At 40.8% G+C, this 23,144-nt stretch overlaps 1 protein-coding gene across 1 annotated transcript; it reads left to right on the top strand.

Moving 5' to 3' along the window:
• Positions 1 to 186: 186 nt before the first annotated feature.
• Positions 187 to 22,046, top strand: LOC137257350 (leucine-zipper-like transcriptional regulator 1). The gene is made up of 20 exons (XM_067794674.1): positions 187 to 446; positions 3,213 to 3,275; positions 3,954 to 4,010; positions 5,337 to 5,416; positions 7,214 to 7,322; positions 7,573 to 7,711; positions 8,359 to 8,498; positions 8,952 to 9,098; positions 9,413 to 9,578; positions 9,818 to 9,910; positions 10,707 to 10,793; positions 11,076 to 11,187; positions 11,395 to 11,459; positions 12,045 to 12,161; positions 12,578 to 12,737; positions 13,364 to 13,542; positions 14,113 to 14,262; positions 14,750 to 14,803; positions 18,717 to 18,797; positions 18,975 to 22,046. Exons 1-20 carry the CDS (start codon positions 304 to 306, stop codon positions 19,116 to 19,118), a joined length of 2,286 nt encoding a protein of 761 aa, XP_067650775.1. The 5' UTR covers positions 187 to 303; the 3' UTR covers positions 19,119 to 22,046.
• The last annotated feature ends 1,098 nt before the right edge of the window (positions 22,047 to 23,144 follow it).

Genomic DNA, 23,144 nt, shown 5'->3' with positions numbered 1-23,144 from the left:
TATGGATGTCGATAATTACAATTAAATATTAGTTAACGTATAAATTTCTTATTATGTATGATTTTAGTATGTAGAAAAAAATGGTTTTAGTATGAAAACAGTTAGACAAAGTAATATATGTAGAAACAGTTTTACCAACAGTAGTTTACAAATAATGATTTTTAACCAATCATGGTTACGGAACGTATTCATTCCGAGTGACAGGTGCTCGGAAATCAATTGTGTCTGGTGGAGAAAGTTTGTGTCAAGTAGATCTGTTTCTGTCATTTTGTACGGATCTGTTAAGCCAAAAACTGAATCAAAATGGCAATAGCCAGACCACCAGGAATGGAATTCGACCATAACTGGCCTGAAAGTACAGAGTGCCTGACACTAGATTTCGGGCCATTTGAAACTGTTCACAGATGGAAACAAATGCCCGAGTGTGATGAATTTGTTGGTGCGAGGTAAGTTGGCAAGTTTACTCGAAAACGGTTCCCCATATTTTCAGTGGTTCCCTTCGTCTGATCAGGCAGGAAATTTTATTTTACTAGACAACATTTTAGCGTAAATAACCTACCCAACTACGTTGACCCAAAGTTCTTAAAGTAAGTTAATGCTTCAAAGGATTAGTGGGTGGCAGTCTCAACTATGTTAGAGAATTAAATTGTGTCCGACATGCAAGATAAGACAGATGGCAAACTAACACACTGTCGGAAATAAAACAAAACAAAGCAAAAAGTATGACTAGCTGCTGAAAACAATAGATCAGACTCTTCATGGCAATTAAGTCACTGAGCCTGGTATGACAAAAGACCATCAACTCACCTGGCATGAAATGCATGTGCCGTTTACTGCCACCATGGGCAATTTCCAAAGATGTTTTTTTGCTTTTTCGTGTGTGTTGAATATATCTCTTCTATTCATTAACATCTTACATGTCTATCATTCTTAATGTTTATCATGTTTAGGTTTAGATATATAAAAGAGTATGATACCCACAGGAGAGCATCATATTAAATGTCTCATAATATATATGAGCATGACAACCAGAAGATTGATAGTACTGAATATTATTTGTAAACTGTTGCAACATGCTGAGTACATCTATAGTTTAATTCCCTAAAGGGATTATCACGTATTAGCTGATATCTCTATCACCGAGCGCAACTCCAACCATCGCCTGCTACACCCATCCTGGTTTTGCTTCTGAGATGACCCTTCCTACCTGTCTCTTCTAATAGTGATATTGAGACTCCATGGTGGTTACATGCTTTCTAGTTTCAGCATGAAAGTTATTATTTTTTACATCAGCTTTTGTTTATAATGAAGCTAAGCCTGATTTCAAAACGGGCATTTTAAAAGTGTCCTTTGTGATACAAGATTGTCGCGTACTAATTTGCATAAAGTCATGATTTGTTCCAAAGAAGTTGCTTTGAACTTTGAAAAGTTTTCATTTCTGCACTAATCACTCCTCTGTAAAGTCCACTTATTCTGTTTTTCTATCTCCTTACCACTGGAACTCAGAGCTCCAGATAAAATTTCAAGTGATTGGGTATTTACTGCCATGTCTGTTTATGTATGAGTAATGGCTCTTAAAGGTTACATGCAACCAAGAAATCAAACACAATTGTCACTTATTCATGACATATAATATACCTTGCTGCTTGTAAAAAACAAATAAACAAAATATTAAGCATACAGTCGTGATTCAAAAGTGCAATATTTTATACTTGGGCTTACTTCCCATGAAATGAAGCTCTCGGGAGACCGAACCCAGTCATAGCGGGGGAATGTGCACACAAGTATAACGACGGCTTCCGACTGGCTGGTTCATTTGCTGATACGCTGAAGGCTCATTGTGTGTACAGAAAGATGATTTGTTTGATGGGCATTTTAGAAGTATGGAGAGTCACAACAAAGCAAGATTCTTTCTGGATAACAACTTCTTTTACTGTACTTGATGCGTCGTTTTAGTATGGATTCATATACTGTTGTCAAACAAAATCATATACACTACAAGAAGTTGTTATACATAAAGTAATATATAGAGAGATGTTGGGTTTTGTAAATACATGTTCTCTGAATTTGTGTTCGATCCAGTCAAAAATCATCTCATGGCTGGAAACTGCAATTTTTCCAAGGACAAAAGCAGGACTTGAAACTTAACCTCCTCCCGAGTGAGGTACTCTTCTAGACAGAACTCAGTCATGTCATATTCATTTCTCCACATTGCTTGCATTTGTCAAGTTGAATCTAGGTCGATGTAACACGTGTTCTCATTGGACAGAATAAAGGGAGATAAATCTGCTGCCATTTTTTGCCGCTAGGGGATTTTATGAGAACCTCAAAATATGGCCGTATTAGAACAGAGGTTCATAGGAAGATATGACAAGTAACCTCTGTGGGAAGAGAATGAGGACTTGGGTGCACGAGTCATAAATCAATTTATTTTGTTTATGGCGTATAACCTGATAGGTGTTAAGTTCAAATTGCATGTGGCCAGTGATTGAAGCTGTGAAGCTGTGTGCTGTTTTTAAACACTCAACATGGATGTGACATGACTACTTTAGTAAACTCTGGACAGTTCCTGTGGCTGCATATGTATAAATAAACATTCTTAACATTCGCTAATGCTGTTGTAGAGTCTGGGCGCCTCGATGAATTATCATTCTCAGGTTTAGTTGATTGAGTAAAGTCCGCAAGGTATTGTAGGGTTTTAAGTGGTTCTCATGCGCTTTTTGTTCTCCCAGATTTGTAATTAATTGAGTAAATGTAATTTTTATTGATTAAAACATGCTCTGGGAACTGTAGTTAGGCCGAACTTAGTTAAACAGATTTTTTGCACTTTTACATATCAATTACATAAATTGTAGGGATAATGATGAAAAATCAGTGTCTTCCTATTTATGACAGTACTTTATAAACTGAATCTTCATAATATTATGTAATTCAGGCAGTGTCCATTTCAGGAGGAACTTTTCCACAAATTTATTTTGAATTGTACACATAAGGGCAAAACTGCTGTAAAATTTGTAGCCTCATAAACAGCGCAAGTCAAGTTAGTTTATCAATGGGTGACAGCTTGTAGCAGCATGAACAGTGCTTTCTGACATTGTCAATAAACGTTTGGCTTGTGATTTATGTGATTTACAGGGATGGATAATTCAGACGTTTAACAGTTAAGTGTTTCCATGGTTATTCGTAATGTCAGTATACTTTGTTTTGAACAGGAGAAGCAAACATACTGTTGTTGCCTACAAGGAAGCTCTCTATGTCTTTGGAGGAGACAATGGGTAAGATACAGTCATGAAAAGAAAATATGTCCACATTCCTGAAATGTATCTACAGCATTAAATTTTCACTTTTAAAAACTATTCACTGTTAGGACATGTTCAGTAACTTCAATAATTTCAGTACCTAGGGATTGAAGTGAGATTATGATTGAAATGGTGTTCAGGGTTGGAAGTGTATGGCCTTGGACTTTCCTTGTGTTTTTTCTGACACAAACTTGATGATTTGTTGGAATTTGCTGGACTATTGAGTAACAATTGCATGAATCTATGAACAACTCGTTTAACATGATCATGATGGTTAATGGGAATATCTCTGGTAATACCTACCATTGTGTATCTTGTGTATTTAGTGAACCAATATAGTCATGCCAAGCCCATTGGAAGATGTGAGAAAGTTTGTTTGACTGCCGCCATATAGCTGGAATACTGCAGAGAGTGGTGTTTAACTAAACTTGCTGAGAAATACTCTTTGTTTGACTCACAGATCCACCACGTTCACTTTGTGTCACTTAGCTTTACCGGTCCATTACTGCAGACACCATTCCCTCATTGGTTTCCAGCAGATTGGAATGTTTTCCTCAATGTCTGTTCCCTGTTTATCCATGTCAAACATCAGATGTTAATGTCAGAACTTACACATGTTAAAAATGTGATTTTTATGTTTGCTTTTCACTGCAGGAAAAATATGCTGAATGATCTGCTGAGATTTGATGTGAAGGATAAATCCTGGGGAAGGTTGGTATTAATTATATTCTCAATCTTTGTTTATTCTTTTGAGGCACCTGGGAAGGCCCAGGTTAGATTCAACACTGAGAAACCCATACTGGTCATAGCATGTGACTAACGGTATCATGTGCTCAGGCTTAACTGATTTATGTCATCCCAGTTGCGCAGAATGATGCACATTATGCCAGTCACTGGATTGTCTGCTCCAAGCTCAATATAATTATTTATTTCCAGACTACTGTCATATGGCTGGAGTATTGTTGAGTGTGATAGTAAACAGTAAAAAAATCAAAGCAAATTATTCGATTTTAAAGGGAAAGTTCTCATTTGTTGGTAAATTTCATACACATCCTATAAACAATTCTGGAATTATTTGTACATTGATTGTGGTAAATATGATGATCATAGAGTGACCAGTATCTGTTTGCTATTTGTAGGTTCAATTCCATTCTGCTTGCAACATTTGGTCTGTCTGAGAAAGAATACAATCCCAAATACTGTCAGCAATAATTTTTTATTTAGTTTGCTGTAGACATATTATTGAAGTTATTGATGATTGAAATAGAGATGGTGATGCCACATTCATGATGAAAATGAGGCCATGAGAGGTTGTGAAAAGGTCAAGGGTATAACAGTGGATATACAATACACAGGATTTTCAAGGATTTGTACAAAAACAAAGCCCAGAAAACCGATCTTATTTAGTGTCGGTATAGTAGTCTTTTTACCACATCATCCGAGACATGATTAGGGGTGGTGGGTTAGCCTAGCAGTTAAAGTGTCCACTCATCACGCTTGAGACCTTTGTTCAATTCCCACATGAGTATAATGTGTGAACAGTGATTGAAATAATTTTTCAGCTCAATAATTTTTCAACTCAAATATAAACGTTGCCTGCCCACATTTAAGTAACCCTTTCTTTTGATTGGTTCTTATTGAACCATGCGACTACAGATATCCAATCATAGCGTAGCTTACTAAGCCAGCCAGTTTTTGTGTTCTATTGCTATCTTTACTGGCTGAAGAGTTGTCCATGACATGACAGTTAAAATGGAATGATCGTCCTGAGAGTGAACTGAAAGTAGGTCATAAATATTTCAGCCAGACAATTGGGCTGGTGGAGGGAATTTCCAGGCAGCCTGACTCAAAATTTACCGGCCATGGGCAGTCAGGCAGGCTGTTATTTCGATCACTGTGTGTGAAGTCTTGTGTATCCTCATCACTGCTCATTGATGGAATATTGCTAAGAATAGCGTAAAACTCACTAAGAGATGGTGACAAATATTCTCAATTCAGACACACGAGAAAATCTCAACATATCTCCTTTTCTTCCAGGGCGTTCACCACAGGCAAGCCTCCTGCCCCACGATACCACCACTCAGCTGTTGTACATGAGAGCAGCATGTTTGTGTTTGGTGAGTACACTGTAACAGTGCATACTACACATACAGGAGACCCTGCAGGGGTAAGATCAAGACTGTACCTTTGCCGATTTTCTCGCCCAGAGTTACACATTTCTGGATAAGCAGATTCTCAGTTCAGAGGATGTGTTTTAGATATAATGGGGAGTGTGTTTATCTGGAGCTGGGTTTATGGAACAACAGGTTCTGGTTCAGTACAGCAGACAGTACATCTAATTGGAAGAATCTCCATTATTTAGGACTCTAGGAGAGTTTCCAGTATATCAGTCCAGATTAGAAGGGTTTCTAGTGTTACTGTAACCTAGTTCAGATCAGAAGGGTTTCTGATATAACAGAGTCCAGAATAGAAGAGTTTCCATTATTAAGGACTCTATAACAGTCCAGATCAGAAGGGTTTCCTTAATAAAATAGTCCAGATTAGAATGGTTTCTGGTATTATATAGCCTAGATAACAAAGGTTTCTAGTATAATATTGTCCTGATTAGAATAGGTTTCCAGTATAAAATAGTTTTGATTAGAAGGGTTTCTAGTAAAACTCTCCAGATAGGAAGGGTCTCTAGTACAATATAGTCCAGATTTGAAGGGTTTCTAGTGTAACATATTCCAGATTAGATGGGTTTCCAGTGTAATATATTCCAGATATGAAGGGTTTACAGTATGACATAGTCCAGATAAGAAGGGTTTCAAATATAAATTGTCCATATTAGAAGGGTTTCCATTATTAAGGACTCTAAGACTTAGAGTTGCCATTATAACAGTCCAGATTAGAAGGGTTTCTAGTATTAGCATAACAGTCTAGATGAGAAGGATTTCAAGAATTATATAGTCCAGACTGAAAGGGATTCCAGTGTATCATGGTCCAGTATGGAAGGGTCTTCAACATAACATGGTTCAGTTAAGGTGTCCAGTGTAACATGGTCCAGATTGGAAGGGTTTCCAGTATAGTATAGTATAGATAAGAAGGGTTTCCAGTTTAACATGGTCCAGACAAGAAGGTTTCCAATACAACATGGTCCAGATAAGAAGGGTTTCCAAATTAGCATGGTCCAGATAAGAAGGGTTTCCTGTGTAACATTGTTCAGATAAGGTTTCCTATATAACATAGTCTAGAATGGAGGAGTTTCCAATACAACATGGTCCAGATAAGAATGGTTTCCAATATAACATGGTCCAGATAAGAAGGGTTTCCTGTGTAACATGATTCAGATAAGGTTTCCTATATAACATAGTCTAGAATAGAAGGGTTTCCAATATAACGTGGTCCAGATAAGAAGGGTTTCCAATATAACATGATTCAGATAAGGTTGCCAGTCTAACATAGTCTAGAATAGAATGGTTTCCACTACATCATGCTCCAGTCTTGAAGGGTTTCCAATATAACATGGTCCAGATAAGAAGGGTTTCCAATATAACATGATTCAGATAAGGTTGCCAGTCTAACATAGTCTAGAATAGAATGGTTTCCACTACATCATGCTCCAGTCTTGAAGGGTTTCCAATATAACATGGTCCAGATTAGAAGGGTTTCCAATATAACATGGTTCAGATCAGGTTTGAAGTCTAACATAGTCGAGGTAAAAGGGTTTCCACTATAACATGCTCCAGTTTGGAAATGTTTCCAGAAAAGCATGGTCCAGATTAGAAGGGTTTAATGAATTTCATGTGTAGCCAAGTAGATATTGCCTGCTTGTCAGTCCCGAGACCTGAGTTTGACTCCTCACATGGCTATTATACATGCAACTCTTCACCATGTTCACCTTGTTTAGTAGTAACAACATCCATGTTTCCCAGGCGGCTACACTGGTGACATTCACTCCAACTGCAACCTCACCAACAAGAATGATCTGTTTGAGTACCGCTTCAACAACGGACAGTGGGTGGAGTGGAAATTTGACTTGAAGTAAGTCCCCATGATAACATATCATCTTAACTCATCTTCCCTTGATGTAACAGTTATGCTCTAAAATAAAAAGTTAGAGCTGTTCGTAATGTACATGATAATGATCAGCAAACCCCCAAAATAAGAGAAAAATATTGAAGTGCAGATATTTTGCTTGTTTTAAGTCTTGTCCATAATACCTGTATTATTTTTCGGTAAATTTGGAAATTTGTCCCTGCTGGGCTTAGATGTATATTTCACATTTCACCAGGACTCCAGTTGCCCGTGCAGCCCATGGTGCTGCAGTGTATGATGGGAAACTGTGGATATTTGCTGGGTATGACGGGAATGCTAGACTGAATGACATGTGGACCATCGCTCTGCATGGAGACAAGCGCTGCTGGGAAGAGGTGGGTACAAGTCACAGAGGTCTCCACCACAGACACAGATTCAGTGGCAATATCAGTGGTAAATGTCACAGACATGCATGGCCTTGGGCTTGAACAGTGAGATAATAAGAACATCTACTCAAAGTGGAGCTCCCCCTGACTCAATACTCTCTGGCTTCCTGCCTTAGACCCGAGAAGGTCCCAGGGTAGAATAGGCCTTCAGCAACCCATGCTTGCCATAAAAGGTGACTATGCTTGTCATAAGAGGCAACTAACAGGATCTGGTGGTCAGGCTCGCAGACTTGGCTGACACATGTCATCGGTTCCCCATTGAGCAGACCGATGCTCCTGTTGTTGGTCACTGGATTGTCTGATCCAGACTCGATTATTTGCAGACTGCCGCAATATAGCTGGAATATTGCTGAGTGCTGTGTAAAACTAAACTCACTCACTCACTTCCTTCCTTATATGATACCCACCTGATCAGTGCAAATCTGGGTTAAAATTGATCTTTAGCAACCCATGCTTGTTGTAGCACTAGACTAGGGGCTCGTATGATAAGGCTCGCTGACTTGGTTGACTCATGATGTTGATCACCTGATTGATTGTCCAAACTGAATTATTTATGCACTACTGCCACATATATGTGCCCTGTATGATGATTGCAGGTGAACCAGAGTGGAGACATCCCACCTACTTGCTGCAACTTTGCCTTGGCAGTGGCGCGGGACAGAATGTACGTCTTCTCAGGACAGAGTGGAGCCAAGATCACAAACAACCTCTTTGAGTTCAACTTTAAAGAGAAGCTGTAAGAACACTTATACTGTTTTACAAAATAGAAAGATGATTAACAGTAATTCCTATGACCTTTTTTAATTTGTAGGATATGATATCTGAAGCAGATATAGTGCAGATGCTCTTATGTTAACTTTTCAGAAGTTTAGTAACTTGATCTGTGATCCATGATTGCAAGATTTCCAGACCTTCTATGTACGGTTTTGAATTCACAAAAATATAAAGCACTTAAAATAAAGGCATAGTTTCATTTGATGCCCAGAGAAATGATTAAGTGGAGTTAACACAAACAGGATGTGAACATCTGCTAACTGAGACTGAAGGAAGTGGCTGCTGTTGTCCAGAGGACTACATTTGTTGTAAATCTGTTTTATGATCACCATGGCTTTAAGATTGCTTATATGACAGTATCCTGGTGTGTAGATTATTAAGAAATGCTTTGATAATACCATTGCTGTATTTTCAGGTGGACCCGAATCTCTACTGAACACATCCTTCGCGGTGCCCCGCCTCCCCCAGAGAAGAGATACGGCCACACCATGGTGGCATTTGACCGTCACCTGTATGTGTTTGGTGGAGCTACTGGTCAAACACTACCCAATGAGCTCCACTGGTCAGTGTGTACATCATGCTCGTATCTAGTCTGTGATAATAAATTGACATTGTTCCTGAATTGTTTCCTCCTTAGTTTCCATGTTTCAACTGTGATTTCTTTCATGCAGGAAAATGATGTTCAAAAGGCTTAAAAGCTGCATATGGTTTTATGGTGGAATTGGTTTTATGACTTTGATCTTTTTTGTTCAAATCAATGCAGATTGTATGGGTCATATCAATCACTAGAGTGTAAGTTAAGTTTTTTTAATTTTTCATACATTTTGTCTTCAAACAACTCATAACTAGTTTTGAAATGGTGATAATGTTTTGCAGCTTTGATCTAGACTCCCAGACCTGGTCGATCACAGACCCGTCATGTGACAGCCAGATTCCAGCCGGGCGCTTGTTCCACGCTGCTGCAGTTGTTGGGGATGCCATGTACATATTTGGGGGGACAGTTGACAACAACGTCAGGAGTGGAGAAATATACAGATTCCAGGTAGGACCAGTTTCACACCTGTGATCTGTTGTAACAGAAGTATGATAAATGTTAACAAAGATTCCTACTTCTAATCTGAAGATTTGGGCTTTGAGTCCCATCTCAAGACCAAAACATTTTGTGCTTTCTACAAAGTCCCGTAGTGTATAATCCTTCTGTTGGCTTTTAGTGAGACAAAGATGAACACATAGTACAAGATTCCAGAAATATGTTTCCTAAATAACCCTTTCTGTTTCCAGTTTTCCAGTTACCCCAAGTGTACATTACACGAAGATTATGGCCGACTTCTGGAGAGCAGACAGTTCTGTGATGTAGAGTTCATTGTAGGGCCAGTAAGTTCCCAGTTTCTCTGGGGAGAATTTACACTCTGTCAAGTCTGTTGGCAAACAACCACTTTTTACTTGGTTTGTGCTTCACTCAGCTTACTGTGTTGAGAGTATGTGTGTGTAAATAACGTAATGAGTCCATCTTGCTTTAACCGACGAAATATAGCTTGTACAGCAGTACAGCCATTTTGGAAGACTTATTTTCTCTTGGCATATCAAAGTTAGGCATGCACTTTGATTTGAAGACGAGACACAATCAGTCTCAAGTGTTACATGTATAATGTCTGTGCTGCAGCCATGTGATAGTCATGTGACAGTCAATGTGGATGCCCTGCAGTGCTGGCCCAGTGAATGACTGCCCTAAACCAAAACCACATGAAGCATCATAAAATCTCCCTCCTTGTCTCTGCATTGTCAGACTGCTTACACATAGTGGAAGATTGTGACGTTGTGACACCTACTAGTGCTTAGTTTTATGTCATGCATGAAGTGACATCACTTCTGAAAAGAATAGTGAGTGAGTATTGTTCTGGTGCTGATATTAGGGATATTCCAGCATATTAAACTCATGTGGGTCAAAAGAGAATATAGCAATAGACAATACTGAGTACTATTACTTAGGTGTGAATCAAATGTTCAGCATGGCCAGAGCATGGCAATTTATGTGAAGGGATGCTCAGACATTGGTTGGGTAGTTAAGGTAACTGGTATGGAATGAGAGGATGTCTCAATAGCAAGGATATTGACGACAGCGCCACACAAGTTCTACTAGTGCTGTGTAACATGGCTTTATGTCTTGCAGGAAAATGAGAGAATAGCAGCTCACATCGCTCTGATAGCAGCACGGTCGGGCTGGCTTCGTGACAAGACGAGAAGTGCTGGTTGTCTGGTAATGTCCTTTTTGAAATAACAAACATGCTTTGGAAAACAGAAGATGTCCCTACTATGTAATGTGTCAGATTGACATGTCAGCACTTTTACAGTTAGTTAGCAGAGAGTGTGCTTTAAGGTAATTGGTGAGATTTTCTGCTGCTATCTCCCTTAACAAGATCAAGCAATGAATAAAGAAATGAAGATGAAACTGTACACTTGCATCAATGTTTACTGTAGTGTATACTACGCATGATACCATGTTGTGAAATCTGTACATCATCCCATATCGTCCAAGCAGCAGTACGGGGAGAACAACCGTCTTGAAGTGGCACTCCCAGACGCAAGCCCCAAAGCCTTTGAAATGGTGCTGTCCTACATCTACACTGACCGAATCCACCCCACAAAGAAAGGTACGTCAAGGCTGTTCAGATGATCACTATGTGCATGTAAGTTTTAATGTTGATAATATAGAGGTTAACAACTAGTTTCTCACAGTTGTATATTCACTGATATATTTAAGGGGAGGAACATGCCTTTAGAGAGGGTAACTGTCTTCTACCTACGATTGACTTTCTAGTGATGTTTGGTAGTGGCATGTACCATTGTTTTTCCCACAGGTCAGGAGCCACACAGTAATGAAGTGATTCTCAGCATGATGGACGTGTACAGACTCGCACTGCAGGTGAGTCATCGTATATCAGACATGTGTCTGATGGGTGCATGTGTCTGTGGGTGAGTGAGTCTCTGTGTGTTCCAGGCTCAGGGACTGTCAGTTCATGTGGGTGGGAAGAGGGGTCTATCTCTAGGGGTGTGTCTACGGCTCTCAGCGTATGGGGGTGGGTGGATGGGCAGATGGGTAGATGGGTTTGTGTCTGGGGCTGGGTGTGTCAGGGTCGGTGGGTGTGGATGTCAGTCTTCTGGCTTGGCTTGGACCTGTGGGTGAGTGTGTCTGTAGGTATGTGTGCCTGTGAGTCTGGGACTGTCTCTGGTTCTGTGCTGTCTGTGTCTGGGTAAATATGCCTGTGTGCCAGTTGTGTCTGTCTGCGTCTGGTTGAATTATTTCATGTGTCAATGGACACTAGTCCAGCTACATCACGATATAAGGTGATGAGATTCAGTTAGTTGTGTGTCATATGCTCCTGTAATTGTTCATGAACTCGTCTACTGAGTTGTTCTGTCTAGAGTTGCCAGTTGCCAGTTGCCAGTTGCCAGGTGCCATGACACTGAAGACAGTTGTGTGACAACAGTGTTGTTTTTATGTCCCCAGTTCCACATGAGTCGTCTGGAGCAGCTGTGTGTCCACTATCTGGAAGCATGTATCGGACACAGGAATGTTCTGGTAGCCCTGAGGAATGCTGCCAAACTTAATCTGGATTTTCTCAAGGTAATTCACAGAGATAGGCAGGTCACATAAACTTGAGATTAGTTATAATCTAGTGTGTCTAGTTGTATTATCCTAAAATCACGTTAAAGGACTGTACTTCCAGTGTAAGCTTGTCATTTGTGTCTCATAAGCACTGTCAGAGGTTTATCATGGAGGTGTCTCTGTCTGATGTTGGTCGTTGTGCTACAGGAATACTTTGTAAGGCTCACGTTTAAGTTGTCTGTAACAGATGAGCTGTCTGATGTTATTGTTGAGTTGTCTCTATTCTAAGATAGCTGTCTGAGGTTCTTTGCTGAGCTGTCTGCAACAGATGAACTGCTTGATGTTATTTTTGAGTTGACTGAGTAACAAGGAGCTGTTTAATGTTTATTGCATTTCAATATCTGATGCTGATTATGGATCTCTTCATGTTCCAGGAATATTGTCTGAGATTCATTGTTAAGGAGAGCAACTACAACCAGATCGTGATGAGCAAGGAGTTCGAGACCCTGGACCAGCCTCTGATGGTGGAGATCATACGTCGACGTCAACAGCCGCATCAGCGGATGCTCGAGACCTACCAGGATCCTGTCATCAGTGAGTTCTTCCTGAACACATAATGTATTGTGATTTCTGGTTTCCACAGTGCTTGATCCTAGCCAGGGGATGCATTCTGTGTCTTGTCTACAGAATGTGGTGTATGCTTTTCTTCACTAGCTGTCTGCCAACTTCTCCAGTGACACCACTGGATCAGTGAGGTTGTAACTTCACATGTCCCATCCAGCCATTAATTTATCACTAATAGTTTGCATAAATTCTATCTCATTATATGGAAATGCCTGCCACAGCCACAATACTGGGAGAGTTATTTATCACCATTACTCAGTCACTTGTTCAGATTGTGATGAAATTCAGTGTTTGTTTGGTGAGTTTGAGTGGGGTTTATCATGGATCGTTTGTTTTTGATGCTCTAATGTTTTTATTCACAATACACCTTTGACCATATAAGCTGGCCAGGCCAAAGAAAGTGATATATCTTACTCTGTACTTCACTCATGCTCCTTCAGCACTCCCTCCCTCCCTCACTAACCCTCACTCTCCCTCCCCTCTACCCTCCTTTCCTCTGCCCCTCTTTCCTTCCCGTCCCCCCGCACCCACCCACCCAGTGACCCACTCACTCCCTCCTTCACTCGCTTATTCCGTTGTTACTATGACTGTTTCAGCCAACTCCCTAGAGAAGGACATGGACGTGTTCCTCAAGTCTGCAGGCCAGGAGTTCTGTGACATCACCCTGATGCTGGACGGCACACCCATCAGGTCACACAAGGCCATCCTGGCAGCACGCTGCAGCTACTTTGAGGCCATGTTCCGCTCCTTCATGCCGGAGAACAACACAGTCACAGTAAGTGCAGACGTTACAGTCAAATACTGTTGCCACTGTGTGGAGATCATGTCAGACTAATGCTGAATGTTGACACATACTTCACTACTGCATAGGTGTAGCACTTTCTGCTTTAGGATATCAGCCTGTAAATACTGTAAATAGAGGATTTGGGCAAGATGGACCAGTAAGTCATATTTAAGAACAACATTTAATATCCAGTTAATTAGCAGACCAGTAAATAAGGTTTATGAAAAGCGATCTGTGCCGTGAGGTTTCGGTGACATACTTTCAAACTAGCCTGACCTCCCAATCATTTCGTAATTTCTGAAGGTCAGATCAGGTTGAGGAGAGGAACTCCGACCTGGAGTGACCTGAACAGGTGGTAGTTATTGCAGTATTCAAGAACATATGGCTGGATGGGCCTTGGCTTGAAATATCCTCTGAAGGCATCGGGGACAGACTGGGTGGTAATTTCTTCCTAGAAAAAGCCTATGACACTTGTCATCATATCCTAGCAGATTGATGCTCATGATGTTGATCACTGGATTGTCTGGTTCAAACTCGATTGTTTCTTGATTGTCTGTGCAGATCATCATCGGTGAGATGGTACCATCCCGCCAGGCATTTGACAGCCTCCTCCGCTACATCTACTACGGCGAGGTGTCCATGCCACCAGAAGACTCACTGTACCTCTTCCCGGCACCTTACTTCTATGGCTTCACAAACAACAGGTTACAGGTAAGTCTACTATACCACAGTTCTTGCTGTTAGAGATGGCAGCTAAACTGTTGTTGAAGATTGACTTTTGACTTTCTAAGGTACACATTTATAAAATTCCAATGATTGAATTCGGGTTGAAAAAGGGCACAGAATCTAGTTGCAGAAGGTATATTAATTAACCACTTCAGCCATCGGACACTTTAGGGATGAGGTGCCACATAGTGAAATCACTTACTACGTTTGTATGAAAGTGTGATTGACAGTAGCCAGGACTTAGTTAATGGGAATTGTAAGGTGGGCTGTCTCAGCATGTGGGACATGAATGTTGTTTTGTGTTGCCTGCAATGGCCGAAATATTCATCAGAGTTGAGTGAAATAATGCTGTGTATTCACTCTTTTTGTAAAAAATTATAGACTTTGTGACCTTTGTCAAGTATTATGAAATATTGTTCATGATTAAGCTAAATTATAATTACAATCATCATGGTGACATTTTTGCTTGCAGGCATTTTGCAAACACAACTTAGAGATGAATGTCTCCTTCCAAAATGTCATCCAGGTAAGTCCTGTCACTAATTACTAAATATGATCGCTCTAGTTAAGATTCTTACTCAGGTGACAAAGGTGTTCAGATGGGGACTCCATGTTCCTTGTTTTATCAAGTGACTTTATGGATAGATGCTCATTCACTCAGTTGAAAATCAAAAGGTTTAGTAAATTCTCTTCAGTAGCCATCTTGTTTAAGGCTAAAAGGATATGGTTGTCTGACTCGCTGATTTCGGTCATTGTATTTTGCCTGAGTAGATAGATGATCATGTTGTCAGTCACTGGATTGCCTGATCCAGATTTTAGAAAAGTATAATACTTTTTTTATAACAAGTTCTTTATTTCTATGGTGCGACATTTCAGTGCAGCTTCTTATACCGTTATCAAGCAAGATTAAAGCAGTACAGCACAGAACTGGCTTTTATACATACAACAGGGATTAAGTAGGACAACCTAAAGGAATGCATCAAAGTGATTAACAATAACAACAATGGGGTAGGTAATAATACAATAACAAAGGGAAGAGGCCAATGTTAGGCGGAACAAGGTATACATAGCAGATGGAGTAGGTAATAATGCAATAACAACAGGGAGGAAGCCAGAGTAGAACAAGGTTACATAGCAGATGGAGTAGGTAATAATGCAATAACAACAGGGAGGAAGCCAGAGTAGAACAAGGTATACATAGGAGATGGGGTGGTCAGTAATACGATACTGTAAATCACGAAATTTTTGTATCATGATATTTTTGCAAGTGGCGACCAAGACATTTTTGTGTCATGATATTTTTGCGACTTGCCTAATTCTCAAAACATAGCTTAGTTTGACAGTTTCAAAGCTTACTTGCATCTTAAAGTTCTAACTGAAATAAATCCAATCAAATCAGGCTTACACGGCATGTGGGGTGAAGCCAAGGTATACATAGCATGTGGGGTGAAGCCAAGGTATACATAGCATGTGGGGGTGAAGCCAATCTATACATAGCATGTGGGGTGAAGCCAAGGTATAGATATCATGTGGGGTGAAGCCAATGTATACATAGCATGTAGGGTGAAGCCAAGGTATACATAGCATGTAGGGTGAAGCCAAGGTATACATAGCATGTAGGGTGAAGCCACGGTATAGATAGCATATGGGGTGAAGCCAAGGTATAGATAGCATGTAGGGTGAAGCCAAGGTATACATAGCATGTAGGGTGAAGCCAAGGTATACATAGCATGTAGGGTGAAGCCAAGGTATAGATAGCATGTGGAGTGAAGCCAAGGTATACATAGCATGTGGGGGTGAAGCCAAGGTATAGATAGCATATGTGGAGAAGCCAAGGTATACGTAGCATGTAGGGTGAAGCCAAGGTATAGATAGCATATGGGGTGAAGCCAAGGTTTACATAGCATGTGGGGGTGAAGCCAAGGTATAGATAGCATGTAGGGTGAAGCCAAGGTATAGATAGCATATGGGGTAAAGCCAAGGTATACATAGCATATGTGGAGAAGCCAAGGTATACGTAGCATGTAGGGTGAAGCCAAGGTATAGATAGCATATGGGGTGAAGCCAAGGTATACATAGCATGTGGGGGTGAAGCCAAGGTATAGATAGCATGTAGGGTGAAGCCAAGGTATACATAGCATGTGGGGTGAAGCCAAGGTATACATAGCATGTAGGGTGAAGCCAAGGTATACATAGCATGTAGGGTGAAGCCAAGGTATACATAGCATGTGGGGTGAAGCCAAGGTATAGATAGCATGTGGGGAGAAGCCAAGGTATACATAGCATGTAGGGTGAAGCCAAGGTATACATAGCATGTAGGGGTGAAGCCAAGGTATAGATAGCATGTAGGGTGAAGCCACGGTATAGCTAGCATGTGGGGGTGAAGCCAAGGTATACATAGCATGTGGGGAGAAGCCAAGGTATAGATAGCATGTAGGGTGAAGCCAAGGTATACATAGCATGTGGGGAGAAGCCAAGGTATAGATAGCATATAGGGTGAAGCCAAGGTATACATAGCATGTAGGGTGAAGCCAAGGTATAGATAGCATGTAGGGTGAAGCCAAGGTATAGATAGCATGTAGGGTGAAGCCAAGGTATACATAGCATGTAGGGTGAAGCCAAGGTATACATAGCATGTAGGGTGAAGCCAAGGTATACATAGCATGTGGGGGTGAAGCCAAGGTATAGATAGCATGTGTGGTGAAGCCAAGGTATAGATATCATGTAGGGTGAAGCCAATGTATACATAGCATGTAGGGTGAAGCCAAGGTATACATAGCATGTAGGGTGGAGCCAAGGTATACATAGCATGTAGGGTGAAGCCACGGTATAGATAGCATATGGGGTGAAGCCAAGGTATAGATAGCATGTAGGGTGAAGCCAAGGTATACATAGCATGTAGGGTGAAGCCAAGGTATACATAGCATGTAGGGTGAAGCCAAGGTATAGATAGCATATGGGGTGAAGCCAAGGTATAGATAGCATGTAGGGTGAAGCCAAGGTATACATAGCATGTGGGGGTGAAGCCAAGGTATACATAGCATGTGGGGTGAAGCCAAGGTATAGATAGCATGTGGAGTGAAGCCAAGGTATACATAGCATGTGGGGGTGAAGCCAAGGTATAGATAGCATATGGGGTAAAGCCAAGGTATACATAGCATATGTGGAGAAGCCAAGGTATACGTAGCATGTAGGGTGAAGCCAAGGTATAGATAGCATATGGGGTGAAGCCAAGGTATACATAGCATGTGGGGGTGAAGCCAAGGTATAGATAGCATGTAGGGTGAAGCCAAGGTATACATAGCATGTGGGGTGAAGCCAAGGTATACATAGCATGTAGGGTGAAGCCAAGGTATACATAGCATGTAGGGTGAAGCCAAGGTATACATAGCATGTGGGGTGAAGCCAAGGTATACATAGCATGTGGGGGTGAAGCCAAGGTATACATAGCATGTAGGGTGAAGCCAAGGTATAGATAGCATGTGGGGAGAAGCCAAGGTATACATAGCATGTAGGGTGAAGCCAAGGTATACATAGCATGTAGGGGTGAAGCCAAGGTATACATAGCATGTAGGGTGAAGCCACGGTATAGCTAGCATGTGGGGGTGAAGCCAAGGTATACATAGCATGTGGGGAGAAGCCAAGGTATAGATAGCATGTAGGGTGAAGCCAAGGTATACATAGCATGTGGGGAGAAGCCAAGGTATAGATAGCATGTGGGGGTGAAGCCAAGGTATACATAGCATGTGGGGGTGAAGCCAAGGTATACATAGCATGTGGGATTAATTGGCAATTGTGGCTGGAGTGCCCTATTCCGTTGTTTTTATCAGTTCATTGTAGGGGCAGGGAATGAGGTATCCTTGGTCTCTGTTGATTGAGGGCTTGTGTTGGTGGATTTGGCCTGCTTCTGTTAGTTTTCTTTTGGTAAAGTCCTCGAGGTGTTTTGAATATATTTCCACATTGTCCCATTCAATGTTGTGACCAGGACAGTTGATTATGTGTGCAGAGATAGCTGATGTTTTGGTCTGATTTCTGGGTTCATGCCTGGTGTTCCTTAATTCTGAGGTTTACTGGGCAGGAAGTTTCACCAACATAGGCCTCACCACAGTCACAGTTGATCTTGTATATAACTCCTTTGGGCTTTTGATGTTTGGAACTGTTCCAGTCACCGGCTTGGAGTAGAGTTTTTAGTGAAAAGGGTTCCAACAGATGACCCAGATTTGATTATTTACAGATGGCTGTTATGTAGCTGGAATACTGCTGATTTTAGTGTTAAAAAATGAACAAGCTGACTGTGTGATTGTACCGAGATAGTGTGATATGTTGGAAGTATCAGAATTCATAGTTAAGTGATCCAGTGGAGACTTCAGCAGTGACTGAAACAGAATGATACTGTATCTAACGTTTGGGGAATTAATACCAGTTCTTCCTGGTTCCAGATCTTAGAAGCAGCAGACAAAATCCAGGCAATGGATATGAGGAAGCACGCCCTCAATATCATAGTGCATTACTTTCCAAAGGTAAGCAGCTCTCAAAACACACTTCAGTACTTCCGTAAAGTATGTTACCCATACTTCTCTCAGGTGTGCTTCAGGCTCATGCCTTTCTTCGTTGTTCTTCATATTTTCTATTGAGACGGCAACCCTCTATTCCGGTTTTTGCTGGCGTTTATCTGAACTAGTGTGTGTTGGTTTCAGGTTGCTCGTCTCCCACAGATGCGCCGGCTTAGCAAAGAATTATTACTGGACATCGTTGATGCCCTAGCAGACGACATGAGCGAATCTCGACTCTGCCAGGATATGTCAAGTGCCAGTCTTAGTGAATCCAGCAGTACTTTATGACTATGGTAGGATTATGGAGCACAATGACAGAAGCTGACAGTGTCTGGTTTGGTCCCAGACGTTTCCCAGCACATCCGGTATCACAGTGTGACTGTTGTAATGATGGTGGAACTGATCAGTTTCAGACATTTCTAGTCTCAGTGTCCAGAAGCAGTCACCGACTGTTATGATGGTGGAACTGACTGGTTCACACATTTCTGTCCTCCTTTCAGCTGGATTGTTACTCACAGTAGCTGAAATCAGCAGCATGCGCATGCTCACATCTGACAATTCAGCACAGGTTTCTCAAGTACTGGACCAGTCAATACAGGTCTTGCATTTCTAGACAGTAGTGATAAACTGCTGCTGCTGTGTGGAGTGACGAACTGATGTGACTTATGGTGAGAAACGTGTTGAATACACGTATACAGGATGCACAAAAAGTGATGTGGTATTAAATACTGCGAGATAAAGATGACATACAGGAATTGACGCGGTACTCAATGGTACTAGATAAGAATGACCTACAAGAACTGGTATACTGAGTCCTGCAATATCAGGATGACATAGAGGAAGTGATGTTTTACTGAGTATTGCAAGATGAGGATGTGTGAACAAGGAGTGTTTATATAGGATGTACAGGAAGAGGTATACGGAGTGCAAGGTAAGGAGGAATTTGTCATGTGTTTGTACCGGACAAACAGGAGGTGACATTGTACTTAGTATTAGAAGATATGGACCAGCTACATGAACAGGCATGTAATCATTTTTGTGATTTTGTGGACTTCATCTTATTCACTTCCCCTTCAGTATGAGAGAGCAAACACTGAAGTCAAGACACTTTTGTATCTTTCATAACTTACATCAGTAGAGAAAGACAAAGATGTTGGAAGCCGACTTTATTTCATCTTTCACAGAAATTGTTTTTTTGAAGAAGATATGAGAATTATCGTGTTGTTCAAACTGATGGAATGAATAAAGTGCTATTCAAGGATCTCGGAAACTCTTGAGGGGAAAGTTTCAATTACTGCATCCACTGTTGCCAGAAACCAGTGTATTTATCTTCGTCAGTATGGGAGGGTATTTAATCGTCTGCTTTGGTCTAAGTCAGTTTTTTGCTGCTAGTCTTGTGGAATGTGGCTACACTTTCTGTGGCTAGTGAGAGACAATATTCCCCTGCTGACTGTTAACAAGGGAGTGGTTCGAGTCACACGACTGTAGACTCACCCTATTGTGTATTAGATGACTCACCATGGGTTTGATCTCACCTCCATCCAGAGGAAACACTGTATGGTTAATGTTTCATTGGTGAACAGTCACAGGGAACACTGTTGTAGCTGTGCCTTGGATGTCTTAAGTACCTCGGGTGAGGAAGTTATTTCAGTACAATGATGAAGCCAAGGTATACATAATGATTTCTGATCATCACAGCGAATATGTTAATGTTGGTTTCAAAGAGTATAATACAAACACTGCCAAACTTTGATGTGTCAAAGTTCTCAGACTTACTTGACTTTGTTATTTCCATGTTATGTCAGCATTTGCAGTCATGTCAAACCTTGGAAAAAGTGTTTTTTGAGTAGGCACACCGTTTCGCTGAACTTAGAATCTCATGGTTTATTTACACCAGTTTTGTTATTTGCACTGATTTTCTTTCCTCGGTGGAAGAAATAGTGCCCATGTGATGTAAAATTTGGACAAAAATGATTGGAGGCTGTTAGGCCAATCTTGTCACTTCTGTATATTCATCATTTAGTGTTTGCAGTATCTTCCAAGACACTTTGAAAAATTCTAGCATTTGATGGCAAGAACTGCTTATTGCTGGATGTTTTTCTGAGATATGCATTGCCATGGTAATGTAATTATCCTCATGTTCTTAGATGTTTTACAGCCACTTGTTCATACATTTCACAAATACATACATGTGTGTTACCACGGTTACTGAGAAAATGACATGTTGAAATACTGGATATCTGTGATATTTGTGTTATACTTCAATGTCTTGAGAAGTTTGCATGATAAATGGGAGGGTTTTATGTGCTAGATACTGCATTTCTTGGTACGGTTAAATTATTTTGAGACAATAGTTATTAGATTCACCCTGTACCAAAAGCATATGTATGATGAAGAGTTTATCTTCAGTTAGATGATTTGGCTGATGGAGGATAATGGGGGTTTGCAAGACTTATTATCAGATTATGTGTTAAACTGAGAGGACCACCATAAACAGCACATATTTCTCATCACTTTATAAATAGAAAGTGTTAGATACATTTTCAGAATCCAAGGGAGTTAAGAGTATGTGAATATTCTGAGAATCATAATGACATCCCTAAATGACAAAAATGTGAATAATTACCATCAATGGTGACATCATGCAAGTAGTATGTTGACAAACTTGGATAACAACTTCTTGTATTTTGTAAGTGCAGTGTTTCAATACCGATTCCTGTACTGATGTCAAGCAGCAATGACAACAATACAAGAATTGGTATCAAAACTTCTCGCTCACAAAATATATTTAGTTGTTATCCATAATATATGTCTATATTGTATGTGTAAACTTCTAGAATGCCACTCAGTGATGACGTGCACATCTTTAACCTCATGAAGGCTTGGTGGGATAGCCTAGTGATGTAAGCATTTCCTCATCACGCCGAAGACCCACGTTCCCGATATGGGTACAATGAGTGAAGCCTATTTCTGGTGTCCCCTGCTGTGACAAATGTTGCTAGAACTCAACTCACTCAGCTTCATGTAAGAATGCAATAATGGTTCACAGTCCAGGCTGTTCCTTGACTTAACAGTATGAGGTATCTAAGTGCACATTAGAAGTTGACTTGTACCCAGCATGTAACTATGTTCAAGATGCAGTATTACTATTATCACACTGATACAGCTGTTAACACCCAGCATTTATTGTTGGTCAATAAAATGATGTATACTTCAGTGTTTTATGTGTTTTTATTCTAACATCTGGGTTTATCATACATGACACTTTGACCATCTTGACGGAAGAGCCAAGAAATGGTGTAGTTTGTACATGCAGCGTTCACGTTGACACAAAAACCTGAGTGTTTCACACAAGTATATCTACTTTTCAAGAATTGGAAATTTTAACTATAAATTGTATATTTATATACTTATCCTATCTCACGATTTGCACTTCTCTCTTTTGCTTCGACGCTGAGTGGAACGAATTAGTACTTTTCTGTAGGCCTCTCTTGTCCATATGCCTGTGTTCCCCAGGCTGCTCTCCTTATAGGACGTGTCCCTTAGCCCATGCAGAGCATGCCGCATGCCGCATGCCGCATGCTCCTCTATCTACCTACTTGACTACCTCAGAGAGATCATTCTTTTCTTTTCTGGGGAGGCTGGGTGGGCATACATCGCGTGAGATAGGATAAGTATATAAATATACAATTTATAGTTAAAATTTCCAAATTTTTAAACTTATCCTATCTCAAGATTTGCACTTATCCCATGGTTGGATGGCGGGTAGCAGATTACCCTATGTCTCAAAGTACTGACAGTATTACTGTATAGGCTAATGACAACCGTAGGTAGCAATGAACAAGAGAGGTCACATTCAACTAGCATAGAACCTATACTAGTGGTGGGTTCTCCTGAACCCCTTGGCTTACAAGGCGCCATCGCTCCCAAGGAGTGGGTACTCCTGAGCAATGTGGTGTTCGGCCGCAACCCTCGCATGTGCAAGGAGACGCAACTAGGCGAGTCATCTCACTTTGGCGCGATTTATCAGAGTACCCCCGTAGATAAAGTCTTATGACTAGTAATTGGGCCCGTACCTGCTTCGAGACGGCCCCCCAGACCCCATCACAAAGAGGGGAAAAGGAAACTGAATCGGAAACCTCACAAGTTTAACGTTCAGTACCAAAACACCACCACATGGCTTCCACTACTTACCACAGTATGACCACAAAGGTGTGCTAAGGAACTTAGGAGCTATGAATGCTACAAAATCCGTAAAGGAAATTGGGAAGGACTCACTACACTGACGTGATTGCTCCAATGAGTAGAGGTCAG

This window comes from Haliotis asinina, chromosome 1 (genome assembly GCF_037392515.1).
Source record: "Haliotis asinina isolate JCU_RB_2024 chromosome 1, JCU_Hal_asi_v2, whole genome shotgun sequence".
Lineage (NCBI taxonomy): Eukaryota > Metazoa > Mollusca > Gastropoda > Lepetellida > Haliotidae > Haliotis > Haliotis asinina.
The sequence above is the reverse complement of the archived record's forward strand: the minus strand, read 5'-3'. Positions and strand labels throughout refer to the sequence as shown.